The sequence below is a fragment of the Miniopterus schreibersii genome (assembly GCF_964146895.1).
Source record: "Miniopterus schreibersii genome assembly, chromosome: 19".
In the NCBI taxonomy this organism is placed as follows: Eukaryota; Metazoa; Chordata; class Mammalia; order Chiroptera; family Miniopteridae; genus Miniopterus; species Miniopterus schreibersii.
In genome coordinates, this window is record NC_138119.1 from 21,417,112 (window position 1) to 21,443,766 (window position 26,655).

A 26,655-nucleotide genomic window follows, 5' to 3' on the forward strand; every position below is an offset into this window, starting at 1 on the left:
GTTCCTGGTATGGGCAAGGACAGTGTGGTGGGTTGAGTGGGGGACTCTAAAAAGATATTTCTAAATCTTAACCCTGGAACATATGAATGTGACCTTATTTGGCACAAGGGTCTTTGCAGATATAATTAACTTAAAGATCTCAAGGTGAGATCATTTTGGCTTTAGGGTGGGCTCTAAATCCAATGACATGTGACTTCATAAGAGAAAGGCAGAGGGAGACTTGAGACACAGGCGCACAGAGGAGAAGACAATGTGAAGATGGAGGCAGAGATTGGAGAGATGCATCTACAAGCCAAGGAATGTTGGATATTGCCAACAGTTATCAGAAGCTGGGAGAGAAACACAGAACAGATTCTATCTGTGAGCTTCTAGAAGGAACTAATGCTGTCCACACCTTGAGTTTGGGCTTCTGGCTTCCATAACTGTGAGAGAATAAGTTTCTGTTGTTTTAAGCCACAAAATTTGTGGTGACTTGTTAGGGCAGCCTAGGAAACTAATAACGATGGTGTCATGGTATTGGGGTACTGCCAGCCGAGGTGACCCCAGAGATTGGAGCTAAGAGAATGAAAACCCTAAATTCCTTCTCTTCTCCATCCTCGTGCTGGGGCTCATCATTGGCTTAGCATTGCCTGAAGCCAGAGGGTAAGGAAGCCAAATGATGTGCTACTGACCAGGGTGGTCTCCTGGGCGAGAGAGCAGGATGGAGGTGGAAGACGAATTTGGGGGACAAACTAAAAACATACAGCATGTCTTTTTTAGGCCAGAGGTAGGGTACTCTAAGTCCCAATTTGTCTGGAGCAGTTTGATTTTTACCTCGCATGCAGGTGCAAGAATTAATTTTGCCTCTCAAGTTTCCAGGTTTGAATGCTAAATTATATGGTCGCATTGGTTATAGGTTAAAATCCAACTGCATCATTATTCAGATGGAGACAGAGTTTGTTGTAGGGTATGTGAAGTGAAACAAGTCACTACACTCATCAATATATCCTCTCTCCTTGTTACCCTATGGTCCTAACAGGTGTAAGGAGAAAACTTGACAGATGTAAGGAGAAAACTTAAGACCTTATGAAGTTAACAAGAACACACCTACCTCCAAAACCTGGATCCTATATGCCCTATATTTTCTGCATTTCTCACTTCATTGTGAAGCTCTTTTCATGTCAGGACATACAGATCTCCCCTGTTCCTTTAAACTTCTGCATAGCACTCCATAATTTATTTAACCTTTCCTCTATTGACAAGCATTTCTTATTTAGAGTTCTTTATGGAAACAATGCTTCAGTGACCATTCTTGTACATGGTCTTTGTGTACATGTATGAGTATTTCTAGGATATATACTATGTTAGAGTTCTCGGTTATGGACAACAAGACTTCATTCTGGCTAGTTTAAGAGAAAGGACTGTATTAAAATAAATGGGTTCGTTCACAGAATCATTAGGGGCTGGAGAAAGAGATTCCATTTTAAATTTGAAGGATCAGTGCCCAGAACTTCATTGTCAAAATGGGCTTAGATTGCTGCTTCTGGCACCAACCCCAGAACTATGGGGCAAACCAGCTTAATGCTGAAAAACAGGGGTTGACATCATTGCCAGTACTCTTGCTTCAGAACAGAAACCCCAGGCAGAGCTCATTTCTTTGCATTGCTCACTTTCTGAGTTGAAGTCCTAAATGGGCATGTCTAATTGGCAACATGCCTGTACCCCAGCTAGCTCCAAGGGAGGCCAGAGGTTAAAAACAAAAATCTACCAGGAAGGCAAGCCTGGTAATATGGAAACTGATCAGAATGTTTAGAGGCTGTTTCAAAGGTGTAGTTAGGTTCACATGGCAGATGTCCACTGCAGGTAGCAAGAAGTGGAATTGTTTGCTGGAAGGATATATGCATTTAAATTGCGGCACACTCTGCCAAACTGGCTTCAAGAAAATGTAGACCAATTTACATTGCCACCTGCAGAGTGTGATAACCCTTTCCCTACATCTTCTCTGGCAATGGATAATATCATTTATTTAATACTTATGATAATTTTTGACAACCTGATAGTGAAAAAAGATCCTAATTTACTTAATTCTGCTTTTTTCTCAAAAAAACAACCACCAAAAATTTTTTTTTATTAGCCATTTGCTCTTTTTCTGAGCCCTAGACACTTATATCTTCTGCCCATTTTTATATTAGGTTGCATTTTGTTTGTCAATGTTAAAACATCTCTATATAGGGGGTACTGATTTTTTTTTCTTTTTTTGTCTGTTACATGTGTTGAAAATATTCTTCACAGTGTCCCTTTTATTTTTTTCTTGTCTTTTAGTTATGGGAAAGCTCAATAAAATGGGTAATATTTTTAGAATTTTTTCTTGCTCAAGAAAGTTTTTTATGTCTTTTATTATAAAATATCTTCCTTTATATCCTTTAAAATATTTTGATAGTCTTGTTGTTCATATTTAACTTTTCAATCCATCTATAATTCTTTCCTCTGTGTTATCTGAGGTAGAAACTAAGGGCTCCCCCTACCCCCCAAATGGAAAGCCAGTTATTCCTCACATTAATTGAGGAGCCCTTTCTTAACATGTATTTAATCCTCACACGATATTTCTGTTTCTGGACTGCCTATTACACTATGTTGGTTTACGGGCCAATGGTACTTGCTTGCTCCTATACCAAAGCTTTAATTATTGAATATTTATAATGTATTATGAGAGTTGGTTAAAGCAATTTAATCCTTAAGTGTAGAGGGCAGCATTATATTCCTCTGGAACATGCAGAGCAAATGAGGTGAGTAGGATATGACAGATTTCTGCTCTTAAGGAGACTGCCTTTAGTGGGTAAGGCAAAACCTCCCCATGAGAGACAATGTGAGAAACAGGACAAAGAATGTGTCGGCAGCATGGCAAAAATAACAAGGCAGATTTATATGAGGTGCTGATGAGTTCAGATCAAAAGAGCATATGAGAATTTTCTGGAGAAAGCATTGTTGGTGGTAGTAGTGTAAGATTTAATGCCAGGTATAAAACAACACTATAGTAAATATGTGACTGGTGATGGCTTTTTCCAAACTGTACAATGTCTCTGGCACAGGCACAAGTGTAGGATAGAGTAAATTAGGGCCTCGGAAATTGCTGGTGGGGCTGGTGGTAGTTAAACAAGTAGCTAAGCCCTTGCTTTGGCTGGATTGGAAGTCAAGAATAAGAAACGTGGTAGCATTTAATGGAAATTTGGTCTACGGGAACTTGAAAAACTGTGATATGAAAGTACTAATTCTTACTTTATGTGCAAAATGTGAAACAATGCTTATCTACCCAAGTTTTAAAAATGTATAGATGAGATTCTTCTTAACTGCATCCAGGTGGGAGAAGTGAATTAGATGATATCTGTTTCTACAAGATAGTGTCACTTTAGCTGGCAAACAGAAACACCTACTACTGCAGTTTTGATTTATGAGAAAGAAGTCTTTATTCCTCGAATAAAAGCCCAGAGAAGCAGCTGGTGACAGCATGACTGCTGGACTCCGTTTTCCTTCATTCAGAGGCCAATCTTGGGTTGCATTCTGTAACTCCCATGGCTTTTCTTGCACATTTATCTAGTTCCCTGGTCCTCTTTCCCCCACCTCACCAATCCCATCAGCATCCCTTTCTCAGCCCCCTCTCATTTCCTCAGCAATTAGAGCTTCAAGGACAGGAGATGTACCAGCAGATGGAGACCAACTGCTCTCTATCATGGCCATTACCTTCACTGGGGACCAAAGAGGCTACAATGCTCATGTCTGAGAGAACCTACAAGGAGGAAGAAGGGGTGGACAGTGTGCCAGGCATCCTAAGCCCTGTCTCAGGGCGAGCTCTCTGGAAGAAGAGCTTGGTCATCTTTCTCCGGCTGCTCCACTTCCAGCAGTAATTTGTACATGAGTCCTTCAGTGCTCCCGTAATATGGTGCTTCTTTGGGCCCTGTTAGCTTCAAGCTGGGACTGTAACAATGATGCCAAAAGGAAGACACTCCATAGATTCCCAACAGGCACAAAGCATTGATCATCGCATGCCAGCAGAAGAAGGTGGTGACGAACATGATGTCACTGATGTCATCATCCTGCCATGGATAGCCGGTGACTGGTTTGTACAGAATAAAACCTGCCTGCATCAGCCAGGAGCCCATCATCAGAAACAGAAAGATCTCCATCAATGAGAGGTGATACACTCTGGGAGCCCACAGCTCCATGGTCAACACCAGCACCAGCAGGACCACCACCAAGATGAGTAGAGAATGAACCTGCAGCTCCACCCCTGTTGAATCTTGAACATGTGACACCAACAGCAGCAAGAGCACATAGAAGGTCAGGGTCAGGGTACCTTTTTCTAGGAGTACACACCTCTGAGGCAGCAAGTTCTTGCTCGTGACATCTACGCAGCCACTGAGGGTGAGGAGGATGAACATGGTGAGGTGCTGCCACTCTTTGGGGTACATAAATCTTGGTGGTATTTCCCTGTTCATCAGCACCATCCCATCATCAAGACAGAAGACCACATAAAGCGTTAAGATGGAACCCGTCACTATTTTCAACAAACTTTGGTAGGATATTTCCCACAACCTGGCCCATATTCCCTTATTTCTTGGAGAACATGAAGGATACAGGAGAGAGTCATTGACTATCATGGCCTTAAAGACCACTGTTGCCTGATACAGTCCATAAGAGAAAAGATATAGCCCTGGGTATAAATGACCATTGAACTTTCCCATGAAAGTTCCCAATGATCTTTCTGACTAAGGAGTGAAGAAGAGAATTCAGAACTTCTCTGTCCTCTCTCTTGAGGACCCCCTCAAGTTTTGGGCTGTATATAAAGAGCTAACTTCTACCTACTTTTATTATCTCTCTCTGCCCACTGCTCCCAGGCAGAATGGAAAGTTCTGGACAGAAGCCTACACTTTTGGTGAGGTGGGTCTCATTGCTACATTCCATTCTAGTACACTGGGAACTAACTGACTTCTGTCAAAGAAGGAAGATGAATATTTCCTGGTGTGTACCTGTGAGAATGTGTGTTCTCATGAGCTCTGTGTTTGGGCATTTGAGATGTCTTTGGTCATAGTTGTCCTTCTCTCCCATGGCTTAGTTTTCTCTGCTCTGCTCCAGTGCTTAGAGGAGCAATGGAGAGGTGTGTGAACATGGAGATTATCCAGATAAAGCCTGGGTTCCTTATAAATATTTATACATCTGTTAAGACTCCTCACTCATATCTTTGTTCATATATTGTAAGCCAATATATTCTTTCTGAACAGAAAAGTTTATAAACATTTGGAGGTGAGCTCACACATATACATATTAAGCCCTACCTGACCTCTTCATTCTTCTGTAACAGATTTGGGGAACCACCAGGAAAGCCCCTCACCTGCCTCCAAATCTATCTCCACTGGACAATAGTTGGACCTGAAAAGCCACCTTTGAGATCAATTTTGGGATGTTAAAGTGTAATTTCTTATTAAAATATAGAGATATTGAGACAAGTACATTTATTGATCTACTTGTATTTAATGTGAATTAGCTCATCAGCGTTATTTTCTCTTAAATTATAATTTGCCGTTGTAGAAAGTGTTCTAAGCACTAGATGACTACTGAAAAATTAATACATTGCCTTTGCAGAAACATTTGGAAAAATTCATAAGCAAAAAATTAGAGAAAAACAAGCACCTGCAATTCCAAGCCTGACGATAGTCACTGTGAACATTCTGCTGTAGAACCTCAGCTTTAGGAAGGCATGGTTGTGAAATGAAAAAAATAATGGCTGGCAATTGAGAGACCAGGATTCCAGTCCAAATTCCCCCCTGATTAGTTGAGCTTCGATTTCTCTGTTACAGAAAAGGAAGAGCTTTGGCATCTGTGTTGTTCTCTAAAGAGAGGAGTGAAGGGAGGAGGAGGAGGAGAAGAGTGGGTGGAGCAGGAGGAAGAGAAGAAAACGTGGGGCTATTGCATAGAAAGGAGTGACTTTGTTAGCCCCAATTTTTCCCTTTTTAGCTAGAACATCCAGAAAACTTCAATGAGTTGAATGCTTAGGGAGAGGAGTTACAGTGGGAAGCTGCGAGTACGACCCTGTGGTGGAGTAGACCATGGAGCAGAAAGCTCTGCTCTTCTCTTTGGTTCTTGTCTTTGTTCTCGGAAATCACTGAGCTGCTCTGAGGAGACGTGGCCCTCTGTGCAGCAATGTCCATTGCTCCGCTAAGTATTTACCATCACGAAGAACCCCTACATGTTTCTGAGTAGCCCAGTTCTACCTAGAATGAACTGAAGGTGTCAGAAGTGGCTGTTTTGGGTCACTAGTAGTGTTATTTCCAAACATCATAGCTGTGGGTCTAAGGGACATAGTGGACATTGAGGGACAAGCAGATAGCATTCACTTCCTGACCGCCACATTTGTCTCCACTTGACCATTCCTGGCATCTGTGAGCCAGTGGCCAGAGGAGGAGAGAAAACAGCAGCACTGACCCAACAGTGATGACCCAACAGTCAAAAGTGGCCTGAATGAGGACAAGTAGCCCCACTTAAGGTCCCATCTGGGATGCTCAGGCCCCCGCCTTGGCCACACACCAACACTACATGTTCATTGAAACATGAACATCCTGATCTCGACTTTAAAGATAAGAATCGCCCATCCCAAGCCAGACACTGCCCACAAGTAGCCAAGAAGGAAGCCAAAGGGGGTGAATGATTAGCAGAACTGGCAGACAGTCCTGAATCTGTGGGCACTGAGTTCCTGGGAAGCTGTTTCCTAAGGAAAGCTCAGCTTGACCACAGGACAGGGAAACAGGTGAGGCTGAGAACTCTGAACTCCCCAATTCTATAGAACCTCCCTTTCTGATAGAAGAAAAAAAACCTCTCCTCTCAGCTGAGAGATAAAGTCTTCCTCTGTAGAAATACCTTTCAATGATTGCACCTGGGAGAGTTCTGTTACCTGGGGACACCAAGGCTTTGTAGGGCTCACTCCCACCACCCTTATTACTTCCATGTTCATAGCAAGAGTAGATCCCAATAACAGCCCAGGCAAGGATGTACAAGACCTGAGGCGGGAAGGGAAATCGATACACCAAAAGAATTGCAAGACCTCACCAATCAGTATCGGCAAGAACGTGGGGAGCAGGGATGTGAATAAATTCAAAAAGTGTTTTACCACTAAAGTGAAGTGGAAGAGTTGATTGAGCCCCATTTACCAATTTGAGTTTACCTCCCTGAGATTCTAGGCTTTGTATTTGGCTTGAGCATCTGGGGATGGTGTAAATGGTCTACAAGGTTGGTCCATTGAAACCTGGACCCGGTGCAGTCTATAGTCAATGAAGTTGACCCATTGGAATTTCCCTGGCAGAGTCTGGATTAGCACTGCCAAACAGAACTTTCTGCAAAGATGGGAATTTTGTATAATTTGTGCTGTCCAATACAGAAACTTCTGGCCACTTGTGGCTACTGAGCATTTGAAATATGGGCAGTGCAAGTAGGAAACTGAATTCTTAATTTTAACAAATTTAAATTTAACCAGCCATGGAGACAGTGGCCATTGCATCGGATGGGGCAGCTCTAGAGTAAGGAGTCTGGAAGCTCAGGGAATGGCAAGGAGTCATCCTTCATCCAAGTCTGCTCCGTCTGCCTCCTCAGGTTTTGATGCATAGAGTGCTTTCATTATCATTCGTTATCATTCACTTTTGAATAATTTTTCCACTTCTGTTTTTACTTTCTTTTTATCTCCAAAATTATCTAGAACATCTGTTAATTTCCAAATAAATTTTTTTCTTTTTTCTTTTATTATCCTTTTTATGTTGGCATTTTTTTTCTGTTTTTTAAAAAACATAGTGCTTTTCTTCATAAATGTTCCATGAGAAGTATTCAAATATTCTACATTCCTATTAATGTTTATATAATATGATGATTTCTGAGGTGGGTGTCTTATGTTCTTTGACTATGACTCTGATATTTATTTCTCTTTTTATTTCTATTAGTTTTTATTCTACACAGATAGATGCCACTGTGTTAATGCATTAAAATTTATAATTGTTTTATCTTCTTGATGAATTGAATATAATAGAAAGAAGAAAATATATTTGTCCCTGTTCATTGTTAATGATTCTTATCTTTAGCTTTCTTTTGCATGATATTAGCACTATAATATCTGCTTTCTTTTATAAATTTACTAGAATTAAAATTTCCACTGAAACAAAGAAATGTCCATTAGAATTGAAGGTTATGGGAACTTAAGGTTGTTGACCCATTACTGTGTTTCTGTGTTCTCCAGCTTTTCTTACCCCTATGGCTCTAGCTTTGTAAAACTTTACAAGCAATCCTGCTAAATCTTGGCACCTTGACATCCACGTAGGCATGTCACATAAGCTAAGCTGTCCTTGGGTTCTCATAGCTCCAATAGTTTATGTGACAACATCTATTCTTTTGTTCCTCAAGTAAGTTAATTTTTATATGTGAAAGTTAATAAAAATCACTGTTACCTCATTCAGAGCAGCACCATCTAACACAGCTGTTAGTGGTCAGTGTGTCTTCTTCCTGCTAAGAAAGACTAGGATATTTCGAGGTGTCCTAAGAAACAACAGGGTGAGGTGGTTAGTAGTATGGACTCTAGCAATACTCAGCCATGGACAGAATCTTAGCTTCGTCACCAGTTTTCTGGTTGAAGAAGAAACTTGCCAAGAAAGTTTAAGATCTCAGGAGCTTAAGAATTCATCAAATAGGTTTTTTTTCTTAACAGAGTTGGTCTTCTGGACTTGTCTCAAGAGTGGTGTACCTCATTTGGGGCCATATATTGACATTTTCCATTTTTGGTATTCAATTCAACAAATGTTTATAACAGGATCTTAACTGTAACTCATCCTTTGCTCTCTGAGTAGCAGCAGAGGCTTCAACGGCTAGTAGTAAAGGGGTTGGTGGCAAACCCCAGTGTCATTCCAAGGTGGTGGTGGGGTGGGGGCTGGAACTTCTGTGTAAGACTTCCAAAGGGAAGGCCTGGAGTTGTGCTTGGTTCATCACCCAGCTCTAGCCCATGGAGAAGTTGCAGTTGACAAGAGATTGGAAACTGAGGATTTCTTTGAAGAGACTTGTCAGTACCTGTGTGCTCTCTGTTCTCCATCCCCACTGGCTTATGGGAGGCATGAAGGTGCACTCCCCTCACCTCGAGCCAGGTGAGACGGGCTTCAAGGGTGCTATGTGGAAAGCAGGATGCATGTTCTCTGGAGGGATGGAGAGGCTGTGTCTGGCTCTCCCCTGGGAGTCCAGCAGCAAGAGGCATTCATGGGGCCGCACCTGCCTGGTGCAGAGTGGGAGAGGCGGCCCCATTAGAGGGAGGTGCAGGCCCACCGAAGGAGACAATGGCTGTTGTGTCCAGGGTCTGCGTATGAACCCTGTGGAAGGCAGCAGGACAGAGCTTCTCCAAAGGTTCTTCCCCCAGGGGAACCTCTCGAGGAGTGAAGGAGTCTAAGGGGCTGAGAGGAGGGGTCGAACGTGGCCATCTGGAGGAGTGGCATTGTCAACATGGAGGTGACCTCAGTTGACTCAAAAGAGGGTGAGAGGACAGGAGTTGAGACAGGAGTATAAACAACTTTTTTGAGATTTCTAATAAAGGGAAGCAGAGCGTTAGGGTGGTATGCGAAACACTTAGCACAGAGCCAAGCACATAAAAAAGGCTCAGTAGATGTTGGTTGAAGAAGGGCTTGATGACTTATGGGGGTGCTCGGTACATGTCTGTCTACTGAATACGTGCTAACAAAAAGAAATAGAGGCCTAGAGACTGCTCAGGAAGGGCTTATTGGCATCTTTTCTTTTGAGTCCTAAATGACGGCGTTAGAGGAGGAGCATAGGGGTGAGAGCGTGTTTCAGGCATGAGCCAAGGCACCAAGATGGGGAGGTGTTGGGGGAGGGGCGGCCTGCCTGCCAAGTTCCAGAACTTTTGGGGGAGCAACCAGACTTGAATAGAGACAGCTGGCAACAAGGCTGACAGAAGACCTTGAGTGCCAGACTGTGGCATTTATTTTGGGTCTGATGAATCAGTAGGGAGCCAGAGATCTTGAGCCATCAGGGACATAATGGGAATATAGCATTAATTTATTCTTCAGACGACGTGCTGTGTTTCTATTTCAAGGGTTGAAGTTAGGCAGGTTATAACTCGTGCTCCAGACAATCTAATGAGAAACACATGTTTTTATACTAACTCCAACTTCAGTTTCTTCCCTGAGTGAGGATAATCCTGGGAATAAAATTCTGGGGATAAAGATTAATAGGAAATTGGAACTCATATTAGGGGCTTAAGGAAGGGTAGGGAGGAGGGGGTCCTCCTGAGCCTATGCATTGGATGCTGGCTTGAAAACAGGCTTTCTGCAGAAATCCAGGCATGGCTCTCCTAGCTGGCTATTAAGAGCAAGCTCTCCCAACTCACGCAGGGACCTGTAAGTCTTAACAACCCCTCTTTCGTTTCCACAAATGAGGGTGACAAATGGTCACTTGGCTGGGTATTTAGAGTTAGGGTGATTCATCTGGTCACATATGGTATTGAGATTCTGACCAGTCTGGCTACCCAGGAGAATGAGTAGTGAGTGTGGGTCTGAGAGGGCAAGTACCAGGCTTTGGGCCTGCATTTAAATTCCAATCTTTCACCTCCAGGCTATGTGACCTTTGACAAGTCCCTGAACCTTGATTACTTATCCATCAAATGGGGATGATGCTTATTGTGAGGATTCACTGGCTACAGAGTTTGTTGCATGAGAAGGATGTCTGTTACTGCCATTCATTTCTTTAAATGCCATCCAGTTCTGGCTAGTCGATAAATGCTAGGTAAATGGAGAACTATGGGAGAGAAGCAGCTGTACATTCTGGCAAGAACTTGACAGTTCAGCTAGCTAAGCCCCCTTAGCCCCAGATTATAGTCCACTCTTTGGCAATCCTATTTTGGTCACGTGTTCCAGTTTATAAGGAAAGCTCTAACTGGAGATTGCCATTTCTGAATTCTTTCCATTATTAGATTATGCCTCAATATCTTTTGATCCTGGGGCTATTTACACAGAGCAGTTAGGTGGGTGTGTAGCTGGAGGGAATGAGTAGGCAATGAAAATGTTTGTTAACCAGTGACTTTGGGCCCCATTTTTACTCAAAACTGTAGCCTTCTATTAGGTTATCAACTGCTGGCTGAATGATGGAGACACCAGGTATGTTTCCATGGGTGTCAGGGCCTTGCTTGCCCTACTTCAGCATGGAAAAGATTCTGAGCCAGGCACACATGGGCAGTCGTAGAAATTCAACATGGCCCAGGATGGGGGAGGGTCTGACCAGGAATGAAAGGTATTGTCCTAATTACACTGCCAGGGTGGCCAATAGGCCTTTTGTCCCAGAAGTTTGGATCTGCCTTATCTCTCAGGAGGGTGGACAGCTAAAGGGCTCTATGTCCTGAAAATGCAGACCCTGCCTGGTGGTGCACAAACTATTGAAGCAGAAGGGGTCAGGTTGGACCCTTTCTGTAGGAAACTAAAGAGCCAGCAGCAACCCGGCCTTGGAGGAAATCCCAGGGGTTGAGACAAGCATGAGACTTGGGGTTTGGCTGGAAGTAGATGCAACCACTCCTCTGAGCAGGACCTCAGAGGGGACATCAGGAGTCTGAGATACGGTCCTGGGGCCCATGCAAGGGGGACGTGTCTGAAGTTGCCGAGAGTGACTGTGGTGGTAGCTTAGAGTGGCCTCCTGAAGCCCCTGCTGGCTAGAGCAGGGACTAGGCTGGGGCAGCCCATGTAGCCCCTTGGGCTGCAGCACCAGAGATGGACCATCACCCCCCCCCTCGGAAGCTAGAGGAGAGGGGCATCATTGTTTTATCAACAGCAAGAGCTCTCTATCATGTCTGTCTCCTTTATGAGTGGCTTGAGCAGAAATTTATTGTCTCACAGTTCTGGGGGCGAGGAGTCTGAGGTCAGGGGGTCAGGGTGGTTCCTTCTGAGGCTGTAAGGGAGTCTGTTCTATGCCTCTCTCCAAACTTCTGGTGGTTGGTTGGCTATAAATCCTTGGCATTCCTTGGCTTCCAGAAGCATCACAAATCTCTGCCTTCATCTTCACATGGTGTTCTCCCTATGTCTGTGCCCAGATTTCCTCTTTTTAGGACATCAGTCATATTGGATTATGAGCCCACCCTACTTCACCCACTGTGACCTCATCTTAACTTAGATAATTACATCGATAATGCTCCTGTTTCAAATAAGGTCACATTCTGAGGCACTGGAGGTTAGGACTTCAACATATGGAATGGGGAGCACAATTCAACCCATATCAGGGACAATCCACACAAGCAGGGTCAGCGGACACACTGGTGAGAGAGTAGCACCCCCAAGAATGTACTACAGAGTGTAATAGAGGAATCTAAAGAGACAAGGCTCTTTACCTCGCTCAGACTCAGTCTCCCCAGCCGTCACAGGGAGGGAGCCTCCTTTGCCTGACATGGCTGTTGTGAAGGTCGGACGAGATAATGTAGAGACAGCTTGGGAAGCTGTGAAAATGTGAGCTTTCATTTTTATTACATTATTTCATTTTATTTCATTAATTAAAAACAATAACCCCACTTATTGAAGGCTGTGCTAAACTCCATTGCACTCAGTTCTCACCATCCCCGTGTGTGGTGGATTTCCTCATTTTATGGGTAAGGAGACAAAGGCTTATATAGATTCAGTCATTTGACTGAAGTCACATGGCTCTTAAGAGGCAAAGCTGGAATGAAATGCTGGGCTGTCAGGGTCCAAAGTCTGAATTACTTATTCTGAATATTTCCTGGTACTGTGGCTGAGTTCTGGGCAGTCGTGAGGCCAAGAAGGCGGTGAAAGAAAGAAAGTATGCTTTATATCTAGGAGGAAGCGCCAGGCGAATGAGGACAGGAGATGGAGGTTTATCGTAAAAGCAAGCAAGCGTGGCGTTAGGGTGGGGGGAAAGAGAAATAAAAAGATGGATAAAACCTAGCCCATGCCCTGGAGGAGGCGGGAGAGCAGCTAACAGATGTGGAGGGAAAGAAGTCTCTGACCCCAGGGAGAAACTGCTTGGGGCGGGGGTCAGGAAGGGAGGAGAGGCTGCAGGGAGCAAGTGACTTTGATCTGCCTTGGAATGTGCCCCAGGCCATGGGCTCTGTTTTGAATACAAACTCTGCCAAGCTATGTGACCTTGAGCAAGTTACTTACATTCCTGAAACCTCCGTTTTTTAAACTGTAAAATGGAAATAATTGTTTGCCTTCTTAACAGCCACCTGCCTCTTCTTTCTCCCTAAAGAACCCCGCGCTTTGTTTTGCTAGTTACCCTCCCTCTCCTGTGTGTCAGAGGGGGTGGGTCTGGGCACCAGCCACGGTTGCAGGGACCGCAGCAGGCCGAGCTTATATATATTATATATATAAAACAAAGCTCTCTTTTCTGCCCCTGGACATTCTGTAAGGAATGTAGTATCTGGAAGTGTGGCGGGATCTCAAAACCGTGACGGATGCCAATCTGAGGACAAGGCTAATGAGAAAGGCAAAGAGAAAAACTGCAAATAACCTGGATCCTCGATGACTTCGTTCAGCCACTGTACAGCCAGCTCTAGGGCTGCACTAGCTCTGGAGTTCTCGTTAAGTTAGAGAATAAATTTCTTACTGTTTAAGCCAGTGGAATCAGAGTTTTCTCTTTGTAGCCAAAAACATCCGAAGTGATTTATTACCTGATAGATTTGTGTAGAATAAATGACACATTCCTATAAAGGGTTTAGCACTGTGAAATGTTAACAATTATCATTAATAGGACACTTTAATATGGAATTATATATAGCTTTCTTCTTTACTTATGTATGTCATGTTTCTCCAAATATACATGAGAACATTTTTGGCCAGAACCCAAGCTTCTGCTTCTTTGGTGCTCAACTCAGTTGTCAAGAAAAATGCATAGTAGATATTTAATATCTACTTCGTTTTATATATATATATATATATATATATATATATATATATATTCCTACCATAAATGTAACTCTGATGGACAGTCTAACCCAGGTGTCCTTATGAGTTGGGTGGAGACTGTATCCCCAAGAATAAGTTTTATTTTGCCACTGAAAGTGAATTCCAAGATAATTTAATCTAAGTAGTTTGAAAGGGGGAAAAAATGGCAGACCTTTCTAAAACTGGAAGTCTCCAGAATCCCAGGCTGTCAGGGCTGGAAAGGACCTGTGGGCCATGTGGTCCATCTTCTTCATTCCACAGCTGAGGCCCAGAGACTGCCTCATGGTCACACAGCTAGAGGCCAGGCCAGGCCTGGAACACAGCCTCAGACTCCTGTGTCAATCACTTTCCTTTATTTGTCATTACTTTCTTGACTTTCTCTAGAGTCATCTTCCCTTACAACCTGGGTAAGGGGAAAACCCCTCTTCCCAGAAGTTGGGCTGCGGGGAATCCATGGGAATTTGTGGGAATCTGTGCATCCACTTCTTGCCGAGGTCACTCTGCAGAGTTACTGCCAGGGACCAGGTGGCCTGGCATGCAACTGAAACTCTGCACCCTTTGTTGACTGTAAACATCATCCCTGAAGGGTCGCTAAGGGCCAGGTGCTGGGAAGAGGCCTCTCCCTGTCCAAGCACTGATTAGTATCTAGTGTGGAGGGCTGGTAAAAGGGTACCATCTAGGTCAATGCAGAGGAGGGCATAGCACCTATGGGCTGAATGGCACTGTGCATCTCAGGGTGAGATTTGGAAGTTCTTGAAAGATTTTTTTCCAGTCTGTTCTAGGCTAGGCTGGCTCTGCACATGGCCTACCCTCACCCTCACCTACCCCACACACCACATTCACAACTTTGATAACACCATTTTCCATACCTGAATGCTCCTACCTTCTCTCATCTGCTCCCCACCCCCAAGTTGTTGACCAGTATTAGGAAACTGTTGTAGCTGGTACAGCAGAAAGTGAGGTGGTGTAGGACTTGGGGCTCACAGGAAGGCAGGATAAATCCTGAGTTGGACCAAGACCTCAGCTTTACAGATCCAGAAACTCAATTTTATCAGACTGTTTGGGTTCTGAAGGACTGATTGGCACTAATACATAAACCAGAAGGCCAATTTATTCATTAATGTTAAAGGACATGTCTTTCCAGTGACTGAATAACTCATGAATGCTAATGAGAAACCCCCCACCAGCCATCAATGCTCTCCAACCAGTGCTCCACCCCCGCCCCTTTCCCTGGGATCAAAGGAGCTAGGGATAACTCAGCTCAGAACATTGACTCAGAGCACAGATGACCAATGAAAGTGTGGGAAAAATAAAGCAGGTAAAGGAAAAACTTGAGAAATTGTCCCTGTTACAAAAGGATTTCAATTCTATAATAGAGAACTTATTTTCTCCCAATGGTCTTTCTCCTTGGTTAGCACTGGAGAAAGACGGATAAAGTTTGTGTTTCTGGACTCCATATAGACCAGCCATTCCCCTTTCAGCCAACACATCCTTCCACCAGGAAGCCCAGCTTCAAAATAACTGATTTGCTCACAGCTCTTTCCAGCAGCATCTAGTCTTGAGGATACATCGAAGTGGGCATTTTAATGGCAGGTGGCGTGTGTGTGGCAACTAGTATCTCTTAGTGTGGGAGACTTCTGCAGAGACTATTTTATTTGATGATGACTCTGCTTGTCTCCCAATTCTGGGGAACCCTCATTTGGCCTCTTCTCACTACCACTGAGGCATTGAGCAGAGTGGGACAGTTCGAGATCCAGCCAGTGGGCGGGCCAGAAAGCTGGGTGCTCCTGCAGTCCGGGGGCCCCATCAGCCTAGGGGCCAGCTGTGAAGGGGGCTCACAGCCTTGGCCCACTCACACGTTTGCCTCATGCTGAGCTGGGGTTCTCGTGGACAGCCAGCTTGTGACTGTCTCAGCATATGCTTTGCTACCGACTAAGCCACTAACCATATGACATCCTGTGACTCACTTCTCTCTGGACTTCAGTTTCAGATAGGCCCTATGGTCTCCTCCAGCCCTAAGATGACCAACTTAAGTAATTTATATTTATAACCTGCTTTAAAATACAACATTTTATGGAATCCCGCAACTCCACACTTATCTCTGAGGAGAATGCGTCTTAGAGGAGGTAAGCACCTCGTCTTGAAACATCCACCTAGCAAATGGCAAACTAGGTCTCAAACACAGATCGGACTCCTCATTTTCTCAATCAATGACTGATAACGCCTCCTGGGACCCAGACAAGGAGGAATTTTTACTCATCTGGGTCCTTTGCTTTCCCCTTTCCTTGCCTCTTCCATCTCAGGGCCTGCACTGCTCTCACCCTCTTTGTCTTCTGTCTTCTTTCTGCTGAGATCTCCGTGTTCTCTCTCAACCTTCTCAATCTCTCTCCCCTCCACCTTTCCTTCCTTCTTCCTGCCCTATTGATCCCTTTCTGAGCCTCTTCCCTCCCTTGCCCTCTTTTCCTCCTGCATGCCAGCCTTTCTTGGCAAACATTGCTGGGTTCTGCTTTTGTAAAAATGTCGCCCCACACTGCTGGGTGAATCTGTGGGCTGGTGAGGGCAGAAAGATGGTGTCCAGGTAACTATTTGTCTGAACTTTATTTATAGTTCCACATATGTGTTCCCATCGTTCAGTTTTGTGTTTTTGAACTTCGACATTCTTCTTTCAGTTAACGTTATATATTTGAGGTTCCATGTTTGTATTAGTCAGAGTTCTGTAGAGGAACAGAGCGAATAGATCTATGTAAAGCAGATTTATTATGAGGAAGTGGCTCATGTGGTTATGGAGACAGAGAAGTCCCACCATCTGTTCTCTCCAGCTGGAGACCTGCTGGTGTCATTGCAGCCTGAGTCTAAAGACCCGAGAACCAGGGGTGCTGATGGTATAAATCCCAGTGCAAGGGCAGGAGAAGTCCTATGTCCCAGCTCAGTAGACAGGTGGGAAAAAAGGGGCAAATTTCCTTCTCTGACTTTTGTTCTATTCAGGCCCTCAACAGATTGGATGAAACCCACCCATATTGGTGCAGGTAATCTACTTTACTAAATCCACTGATTCAAATGTAAATCCTATAGATTTACCTAGAAACAATGTTTAATCTGGGCTTCTCAGGAGTGAGTATTTTCTTGGCAATTCTCAAGTAATTGGGCACTAAGTGTGTTTACTTGCAGCTCTCAAGACTCTATACCCAGGGGAATCCATTTGTACTTAGTGTTTGTATGAGGTTATATGAGAGGCCTCTTAAGGGATGTGATGTACAGTGTGTGTTTTCCGTGCTTCCTCTGAGCACTTCCTCACGTTCTGTGAATTTGGGAGGGAAGTAAGGAAGGTGGCATTGACATCAAGGACGAGTGGGAGGAGGCGCAAGAGGGCCTCATAGCATAGTCTCTGAGAAGGGCAGATGCCCAAGCATTGTGCTGGAGAATATGCTTATATCATTGTTTGGCAATGGTTGGTTAGTTATCAATGAACCAGAGCAGAAGACCGACGGAAACCATCACACCCACCCCACCATAAGTTTGGGTTTCCTCCAAAACCATTTCCCTTCTGAATGTGGATGCAGTGAGCTGGATAGAGGATATAAGTCTACTTCAGGAAGCTCTCTCCACACTCTACAGCCTAAGGAGGTAGGTCATTGCCGAGCCTCTCGCCTCTGCCTTTGGTCTGACCTGCCTTCAGTTCTATGGGAAACTTTGAGGGTCATCTGTACCCAGGGCTGTGTTTCTTCTTCTATGGACTTTATTACGCACGACTCGCTTTCAGGGCCTTGATATGCAACTGCCCCGTTCAGTGTCTGCCAAGCCGTCCTTGGAGCAAAGGGAGATGGGCCAAGCTGCGGCAAGTATACTATGTTGGGTTGGTGAAGATACTGAGCACCTGCATTTTAGTAGCCCAAGAGCTGCATAGCATTCCTCTACAGTTTGTACTTATCACCAACATGTATCATCAGAAGAATTTTTTGTACCGCAAGCCATGGCAGCACCTCACTATGTATATGTCCTTCTTCCTGAGCGGGTGTGTGGATGTGGTGAGCCAGAACCTGCTGCCCCAGAGGTGTGCTGCTCTGGAGCAAGGTGCCCAAGCCCTGAGCGTGTTTCTGCTTGCGCCCATGATGGTGTCTCACATACAGGACCTAGATGGAGTGGAGCTGCGGGCTCACATCCTGCTCACCCAGGCCATCTTCCTGCTGATGCTCGTGGTCATTGCGGAGCTCTGGGCTCCCAACGTGCTGCAGCTCTGGGTGATGAAGGCCTTTCTGTATATGATCATTGGCTCTTGGCTGATACAGCTCGGCTTTATGCTGTACAAGCCAATCTCAGGCTATAAGTGGATGGACGATGACAAAAACGACATTCTATTTGTCACCACCTTCTTCTGTTGGCATGTGGTTTTCATTGCCATTTTGATGATCTGGATCTATGGCTTCTCCTTTTGGTGGTATTGTTACATCTGTTGATGTCTGAACCTGAGAGAACCCAGAATGGTTCCTGTCACCTGCACGTTCTGGAACACCTGGCTGAGAAACTGAGGGAAGTGGAGCTGGCAGAGAGGAGGACCAGGCGTCCTTCCTTCAGAGGTCCCACCCGATGCAGCAGACTCTGCTAGGACAGGCATGCCCCCTTCGTGCCTTCTGGCTTCTCTCTGTCTCATTTGCTGAGCAGTGTGCGGAGGGAAGGTGAATGACACACAAGAGGCACGTGACTATGGCCTTCACTCTCAGCTCCCCTAGTATTTCCCCTACCTCCCCTCACTCTCCTCAACTCCAGCCAAGGCCGTCTGCTCACCCTGCTCCCCTCTGCACTCCTTACTCGGCTCCAGGAGAATGTAAAAGTAAATGTACTAAATCCCGCCTTTGGGTCTGAATAAATGCCCCTCACCCACCACATAGAATACCAACTAGTCACATTTAGTACATCACAATAATTTACATACTGTATTACATCATAATAATTTGCCTCTCATAATAACCATCCCCTCAGCCCTCCTCTTTCTGGGCCTCTTTAATACTTATACTAAATTGAAACTGCCATTTTGAATATACAGAACTCTTAGAATTGTTACTGAGTTCTTTGTTTTGATTATAATTTGTCAAAAGGAAAGTCAGATACTTTTTTTTCAGCTTTATTGAAGTATACTTAATATTTTAAAAACCACACATATTTAATGTATACATTTTGGTGATTTTTGGACCTATGTGATACCGTGATAGCATCACCATGATCCTTAGAGTCAATGTCCTCTGCAGGGTCTAGCAGAACCGAGTAACACCCGGCACCCAGTGAGGCTCAAAGGGCTCATTTGCTTCCAGGATTTCTCTGTCTGTTTTCCCAAATGTAGTCTGTAAGATATTCCTATCTGTGCAGACCAGCCCTTTGCCCTGTACAAACTTCAATCAATTTCCAAGTAGTAGACTCACTGGGCCCACTTCTTTTTAGTTTTCATGTATAATACAATCCAATGGCTTGTTTATTTCACATACTTTTTAATCCTACAACTACCCTATCAGGTTGGTTTATAAATGATAATATAAAATTCAAAGTAACTAGCTTAAGGTAGCTAGTCACTTTGCTATGTCACATAATGCCATAGCTAAGTGTCAAGGAGGGTTGGAATGCTGAAGAGTAGAGTTAAATTATTGGGGACTTGCAAAACAGTGTCTTTATGTCACCATTCTGCTTCTGTCCTTGCTGTCCCCAGGAGATGGAGCATCTGTCAAATATTCCTCAGGTTCCCACCCTGGCAAGGTAGTCCAGATTTCTCCAGGCTTCCAGGCCTGTGGAGTTCCAAGCCTTCATTCAGCTTCTGCGCTTCTTCTTGGTCCTGACGACCAGTGGAGCTCAGCAATTTCCTCTGTAGGTTCTGCTGTGTTCCTGGTTGATCCCTCTGGTCCCATCTCCTTGTTTCTCCCCCACAAGCTTGGGGATCTTTCCAGGCCTTGCCCATCCTTGCAGCTTCTCCTTCCTGTAGCCTAGTTGAACCTCCTCTAGTGACCTGAAGTTGGGATGGCAGGGAATCTGCTATATTCTTTCCTAGTAATATGGTAAAACTCTGTTTCCTACTTTGTTTGGGCCTCATTTTTTTTAAACTGAGATTTTATCTCTCTTTTATATATATATGTTTTATTGATTTCAGAGAGAGGAAGGGAGAGGGAGAGAGAGAGATAGAAACATCAATGATGAGAGAGTCATTGATCAGCTGCCTCCTGCACTCCCCCCATTGGGGATCGAGCCCGCAACCCAGGCATGCACCCTGATGGGAAATCGAACCACGACCTCCTGGATCCTAGGTCATTGCTCAACCGCTGAGCGACATCAGCCAAGCAGGCCTCCTCTTTTTGATATTAAGAGCATATTTTAACCTAAAAAGTGATACTTTTTTGCTGTTATAATCAGACCTCATCTTGAGGCAATATCTTTCACTAATTAGGGGAAGTTATATACAAGGAGAGAAAAACAAAGCCCATGTATTGATATTTCAAGATATTATCACTGTGGAAAGGTAAACGTTGAAGAGATACTAAAGCTACTAGTTGACAAATCTATCCCATTTCTGAGGACTTTTGAGGTCCTGTTAGATACTGATGAGCTCATTTTTGTAGTAAATTAATGCCTAGAAATATTATGTCTCACAATATGTATCTTTCAAGTAAAATAATAAATATTAGCAGGGGCCTACAGAGCCATGAAGGATTATTAATGGGACCTGATATAATGGTGGAATGGACAGACTTCCTGTTTGGATGATAAGGGCCTTTCTGTATTCCTATAGCACAGTATGTATGAGCACATTGACAGTGATCCTAAACTGAAATGTACAACCAACTGAAGATAAATTTGGGGAAGAACAAAACCAAAAAAACCAAATAGGGCTTTGGAGAGAAAGGTGTCATCTTCACCATCATCCACCAGAGGGCACTATCTTTACATGAGCCCATAAAGGCACTTGCTCACCATTTGGTATTGAACTATCCATTTAATAGAAATGAAAGAGGGGAGAAAAATACAGAAACAAGTGTTATCCAAGAATCCATTAATATAATGAAGGCCTTTTTGTTTCCTGTTAAACTTAGATGTGTGGACATGAATAAATACAGTTTTAATCAACAGATACAGATTATATTTATAGATCTATAAACATAAATACATATATAGATATCTATACATACATAGATATATACATATGTGTGTATCTCAAAAACACAACAGTGTCAACATATCCCTTCAGCTAAAATGGCTACTTTTGAGCAATCTTATGAAAATCATCAAAATGCTCTTTTTTAGCTTACCACATAATAAGCATGCAATAAATAATTGGTGAATGTGTAAATAAAGAATCTGGTACAGTAGCATAGATGAAATGGCAGTTTAATTCTGATCTTGGTTTTGAAGGATAAGTAGGAGTTTGTTTGAGGAGTTCAGGCAGGCATTCTGAGGTCTTGTAAGTTCTTGTACTAAGACACCTAACTTGGCATTGCAGTTCCAGTGATGGGATTTCATGGCCCAGTGGTTTCAGAGAAAAATATTGAGTTTCTGCCCCTTAGGAAGGGTGGCCAAGGAAGAGGCACATGAAATTGTTTTATGGAAATTTGAGAATTTTCTTTTGAATTAATCTCTACTTTATAAGGCTGAGAATTGAATGAAGACAAAGTATAAACCCCAAGTCTAACTTCTTCATGGAAGGCATTTAGCTAATGTTTATCGTCTCCCTTTTCAAAGCCAATGGAAAGTGATGTAACCCACAACCAACCAGAGGAAACTATCTAGGAAGGAGGGGAAAGGATGGTAAATAAAACTTGGATCTTAGGTTGAATTTTCCAGCTTATATGGGAGATAAGTCATTACATATTCATTGAATACCTGTTAAATTTCTAGAAGGATATTATATCCAAAAGACACATTAGAAATAAATGAAGAGATCCTTGCTTTCCCAAAGCATAAAGTTAAAGAGATATAACTTAAACTCAGGACTTAAACTATAATTGCACAACAATGACAAAGAACCTGTCAATGCACACAAAGGCCTGAGTATAGGAAGAGTCTGAGTCATTCAAGGGGATCCAGGAGATTGGGTCACATAAAGACTTATAGAATCTAGAACCCCTTAGAACAGGGTGTCACTGTGCATTCTCAAAGAGCCAGGTTCTGTTGATGGGGCTAATTCTGCCCCTAATCAATCACAGCAGCAGGAAGAGCATGGCAACATGAGCAATGCTGGTGAGTCTCTGAGAGGGAGGGCTCTGAGGCTTTGAACCCCCAAATAAGGAAAATCGCTCACCTTCCCACTCATTAACAGATCTGAGTCATTCAGGGACACCATATGTGGCTCTTATTCCCCACCTCCACCCCCCACCTTATGCCATCACACTTTGAGCATAGGCCAGGACCCCCTTCATATGACAACTAAGGCAACTAAGAGGGAGGAAGTAAAATGTGAATCAGGCCATCATGTGTCATACTTCTTCCAGGTAGAAGGCTAGTATGAGGTTTAGGATTATCCAATGATTTCTTTTATTCCCAAATTAGTATTATTATTGTGTAGGATGAGTGTTGAAAGCCTTCACAATTTATTAGGAAGTTTGGAGACAGAACAGGTGAGAATGGAAAAACAAGCATGAAGAAATCATAGGATGAGTAAGGGGAAGTTGTGGAGAGCCTTATTACTAAACCCCATTAAGACAGTTCTGTTAATAGCAAGCCCTGTCATAGTCGAGCCCCTTGTCACCAGCCGTGTGTGTAGTTATGGAACAATCAATTGGGAAATTTCTGCCAAAATCCACTTTCCTGTACTCAAATGTCTTAATAATCTCATTAAACAAATTGATGCCAGGCTTTGTGACTGATAAACAAACAAAAGTCCAAAAGATTGAAGATCTTCTCTTGAAAGAACAATTCATTCAGCATTTACAGAACTCAGACATCGTGCAAACCTTTTAAATGCCTATGGGAAGAAAGGTGGAGAGGCAAGGTCCCTATTCTCATAGTGTTCAGTCTAGTGAGGAAGACAGATACATCAATGGGTGAAAGCAATGACTTGTTCATTGTAATGATGGGAGGATGTACATGATAGTGCAGGACAGGGGCAATCAATTTTACCTTTGTAGTAGATTCTACCATGCTTGGTTCACCATGAAGATGCTATGTAGACCAGTTCTTGATAGATGACTAGAAATGTGTGAAGCAGACTTGGGCTGATAGGACATTTCAGGCAATGGGAATGCACGAACAAAGATATGGAGGTTGGAAGTGAGAGTACAGAGCATATGTAACAAAGAATGTCTTGGTTGGTCAACAGGAGGCAACATGGGTGTTGAAAGCCTTTAATAGCTTCTTTCCATGTAGATATTGTTTACTTCCTCTTTTATAATATCTGTGGGAAAGAAAGTCTAATTGAACATATGAGGATACACGCAAGAAGTGGTGGGAGGAATTATACAGAAAAGCAGATCATTGAGCAGAAGTCCAAGGGATTTAATTTTAAGGGGTGGTGGGAGATGAGACTGGGAGGGAACCTAAAAGCCAGATCTGGTGAAGCCTCAGATACTGTACTAAGGAGTTTAAACTTTACTTTGTGGCACATTGAGGAGTCTTTGAAGGGTTTTTAACAATAATAACATAAAAAGATTGTGGTGGCAGTGTGTGGAGAGTGCTTGGAAAGGAAAGAGACCATAGCTAGGGAGTCCATTTTCAGAAACTGATGCAGCAGTCTGAGAGATATAGGGGCTTGACATAAGGGGGTGACTTTATGGATGGAGAAGAGAGGACAGGTTCCAGGGATATGTAGGAGAAACCACGTGGCATGGCCCTCAATTGCATGTGGGAGTGTTTGGGGATGGGGGAACAGAGAGCAAGAGAAGAAACAAAGGTGATTTTAAGGTTTCTGGTTTAGATTATTGGTGAGTTGTGTTTCTGGTAATGGAGATCAGGAATACAGGAAAAGAAGCAGGTGGGAAAGAAATAAAAGGTCAGATCAACTTTGAAAATATTGAGATGAAACTGCTGGTGGATATCTATGTAGAGATGTCCCATTGCTCACTGAGCATTTATAACCAGAGCTAAGGAAAGAAATCTGAACTGAAAACACAGATTTTGGAATTATCCACCTGGCACAAAATAAATAACTCAGGGAATGCTTATAAAAAGACCACCTGTAGTCTCCATGCTTGACTTTGTGACAGTAAACACTCATCTCCTCAGATGAATTTGGACAATGCAACAATCAAGCCTGTCAAGCCTGAGGGGAATCAAAACACTTTGTACAACCAGATCAATATTCAGAAAAGCTCTTGTTGGGTTTAATGTTGGGCCCAACCCAACAAGTTGTGATTTGACTGGAATAAATGTAGATTCCTGCCCTTGGTTTCTGAAAAGTGACTGGATAAATAAAGGATGGTGGAGTTGATAGTGTAATGAGAGAGCACCAAAGCTAACTCCACCTCCAGCCACACTAATACAACATACAATATGGGCAACAGTTGTTTATGCTCTTCCCTGGTAAGAGTGCAGAGTTGTGGGTGACACTCTAGCCAACAAAAGAGGAACCAGATGGCAAGGGGGCCATGCAAGGGACAGTTGAAGATTTGCTTAGTGACTAGCCAGTGGGGTTGGAGATAAGCAGAAGGCAGTGATAGCTTCATAAACTTGGGAGCACTGTCCCACTTAAGATGGGATGAATTCTGTGATACTTCAGAGGGCAGAATTTCTGTATGTGGAAAGAAGATAAAGGAAGGCAGTTCATAGTAGGAAGAGCCTTCCTAACCATTTTCTCTTTTCATAAATGGAGTGGCAGCCCTGTGAGGTAGCAAGCCCCCCACAGCTGGGGGTGGTGAAGCCGAATGATAGTGCAGAGGAGAGTCCTGAAAATGGGGAGACATTGAGTTAGATGACCCCACATGCCATGGTTACCTGAGGTTTGGCCATGTGAAATGCCCTATTCAGTTGCTTTCTTTTCCCATTCTGAGTGCAATCCTGGCTCATGAGGGTGTGCTTTTCCTCCCCATATAGAGATAATCGGTTCTACAAATCTTGTAATTCTGCTGGAGAATGAAATCTTTGCCGATTTTTTCAACACGTTTCTTTCTCTCCCGGTAAGTGTTCTCACTCAGACTTAAATACACAGGTTTCATCAACAGACAAGCAGTGAATCTCACTGAGCTTGTGTGCCTTTTAAAAAAAAATAAACTTCCCAAATCAAAACTATTTCAATTTGAGCAAGTAAATATGAATTCGAATTTCCTCTAAAATCCATAATCAAATTCCAAATCCCCAGCCTCCTTAATTGCCTTTGCCTGCCCATCACACCCTCTGCTGGTACCCAGTGGTCTACCCTCAGGAGCCCACCTGGCATTCTCCCTCCTCTGCACCTCTCCTGGGCTCCGTTAGTTTCCGTAGTTCCACCTACCAAAGTCTTCACCATTTTTCAAATCTCTGCTTAAATCCTGGCCTCCTTAAGGAATTCCTAGGTTCTTCCAATGGGACTTATATTTGCCTGCCTCTGTGCCCCTTAGCACTTTGCAACTCTGTGCTTTACATGTGGGTCTCCCCCACTGGATGGTGAGGTTGTGACTTCCTGCAGGACAAGGACTGTGGGTTATTCATTGTGCTCCACTCCCCTCACCAGGTGTTCAGCACACAAAAATGACTGAGTTGTTCACAGGAACCGAACCTATATATTTTCTCAATCTATGCAACTAAAATGAATGCCAAATGTCAAAATATTCTTAAACCCAACCCTAGCCTAGTTTCACATCTCTTTTGGTTGACATCTTTGGTTACATCCTAACACGGGTGCCTTATAAAAATCATGGCTCACCTCAGTACACCCTTTCCTGTGAATGCCACCCACTAAAAGGTGAGATTTTATATAACAGGGAAAAAACACTGTGTTATCCCACAAACACTTCTTGGGTGGTCACTTTGTGCCACTCACGAGGCTTAGCACTGGGACATAGATAATTAATGATATCACCTCTGTCCTCAAGGACTTCCATCTAATGTGAGTAATTTAAGGTGAGCGACATGGTAGAAGTTTCTAGGAGGTAGTGGGGTACAAGAAGAGAGAGGCCACGCCTACCTGGAAGAGTCAGGAAAAGCTTCAGTGAAGAGGTGACACAAGCCAAGTCTCGAAGGAAGACGAGGTATTTGAGAATTGGGGAGAGGGTGATGGATAAAGAAGTAGAAGGAAAAGACTGAGGGGTTGAGTAGCAAGGGACACGAAGGCATTACAGACAGAATGGGGTGAGTTAAGGCACCAAGGAACAGCAGGCATTACAGACAGAATGCCCTCTGTCAAATATACTTTGTGACACTTTGAGACATTTTTGGTGCCTATGGTGAGAAGCCCTTTCCCATCTGTCTCAGATCTGGTTGCCTAGGTCATAGTCCCTGCTCCATGACAAAAGAGAACAGTGGGCTAGAATTACTTATCAATTTTGGACACTCTTAATGCCCCCTAATTTTCATATATTTGGTCCTCTCTACTTTCTCCAGCTCAAGAGTTTAGGCAAATCCAAAGCCATTTCTCTTCATGAAAGGGTTTAGGTCTTTGCTTTAGCCAATGAATATACAAGATATACAAAAGTCAACACCTTTTAACATCATGGGCTTTGGCCTTTGCACACAGGTGAGATAACTCCCAGGCTGAGGCAGGGCTGAGCCAAAAGATGAACACATCTTGTAATTTAGTCTACTTTAGGTATTTTTGTGCAAGACAAGT

At 43.5% G+C, this 26,655-nt stretch overlaps 2 protein-coding genes and 1 pseudogene across 3 annotated transcripts in view; 2 read left to right on the forward strand and 1 right to left on the reverse strand.

Annotated features, from left to right (window-relative positions):
- Window positions 1-26,655, forward strand: part of RGSL1 (regulator of G protein signaling like 1) — a 73,993-nt gene that overhangs the window by 13,565 nt on the left and 33,773 nt on the right. Inside the window, exon 4 of the mRNA XM_081121547.1 lies at window positions 24,945-25,027. Coding sequence (XP_080977673.1) covers window positions 24,945-25,027 — 83 coding nt within the window. The remainder of the gene's footprint in view (window positions 1-24,944; window positions 25,028-26,655) is intronic.
- Window positions 3,816-4,782, reverse strand: LOC308549175 (transmembrane epididymal protein 1-like; the record flags this gene model as incomplete). The annotated part of the gene is made up of 1 exon (XM_081121553.1): window positions 3,816-4,782. Exon 1 carries the CDS (start codon window positions 4,716-4,718, stop codon window positions 3,816-3,818), a length of 903 nt encoding a protein of 300 aa, XP_080977679.1. The 5' UTR covers window positions 4,719-4,782.
- Window positions 17,627-18,400, forward strand: LOC308549026 (transmembrane epididymal protein 1 pseudogene; annotated as a pseudogene). Its single transcript has one exon. The product of its transcript is annotated as a transmembrane epididymal protein 1 pseudogene (transcript).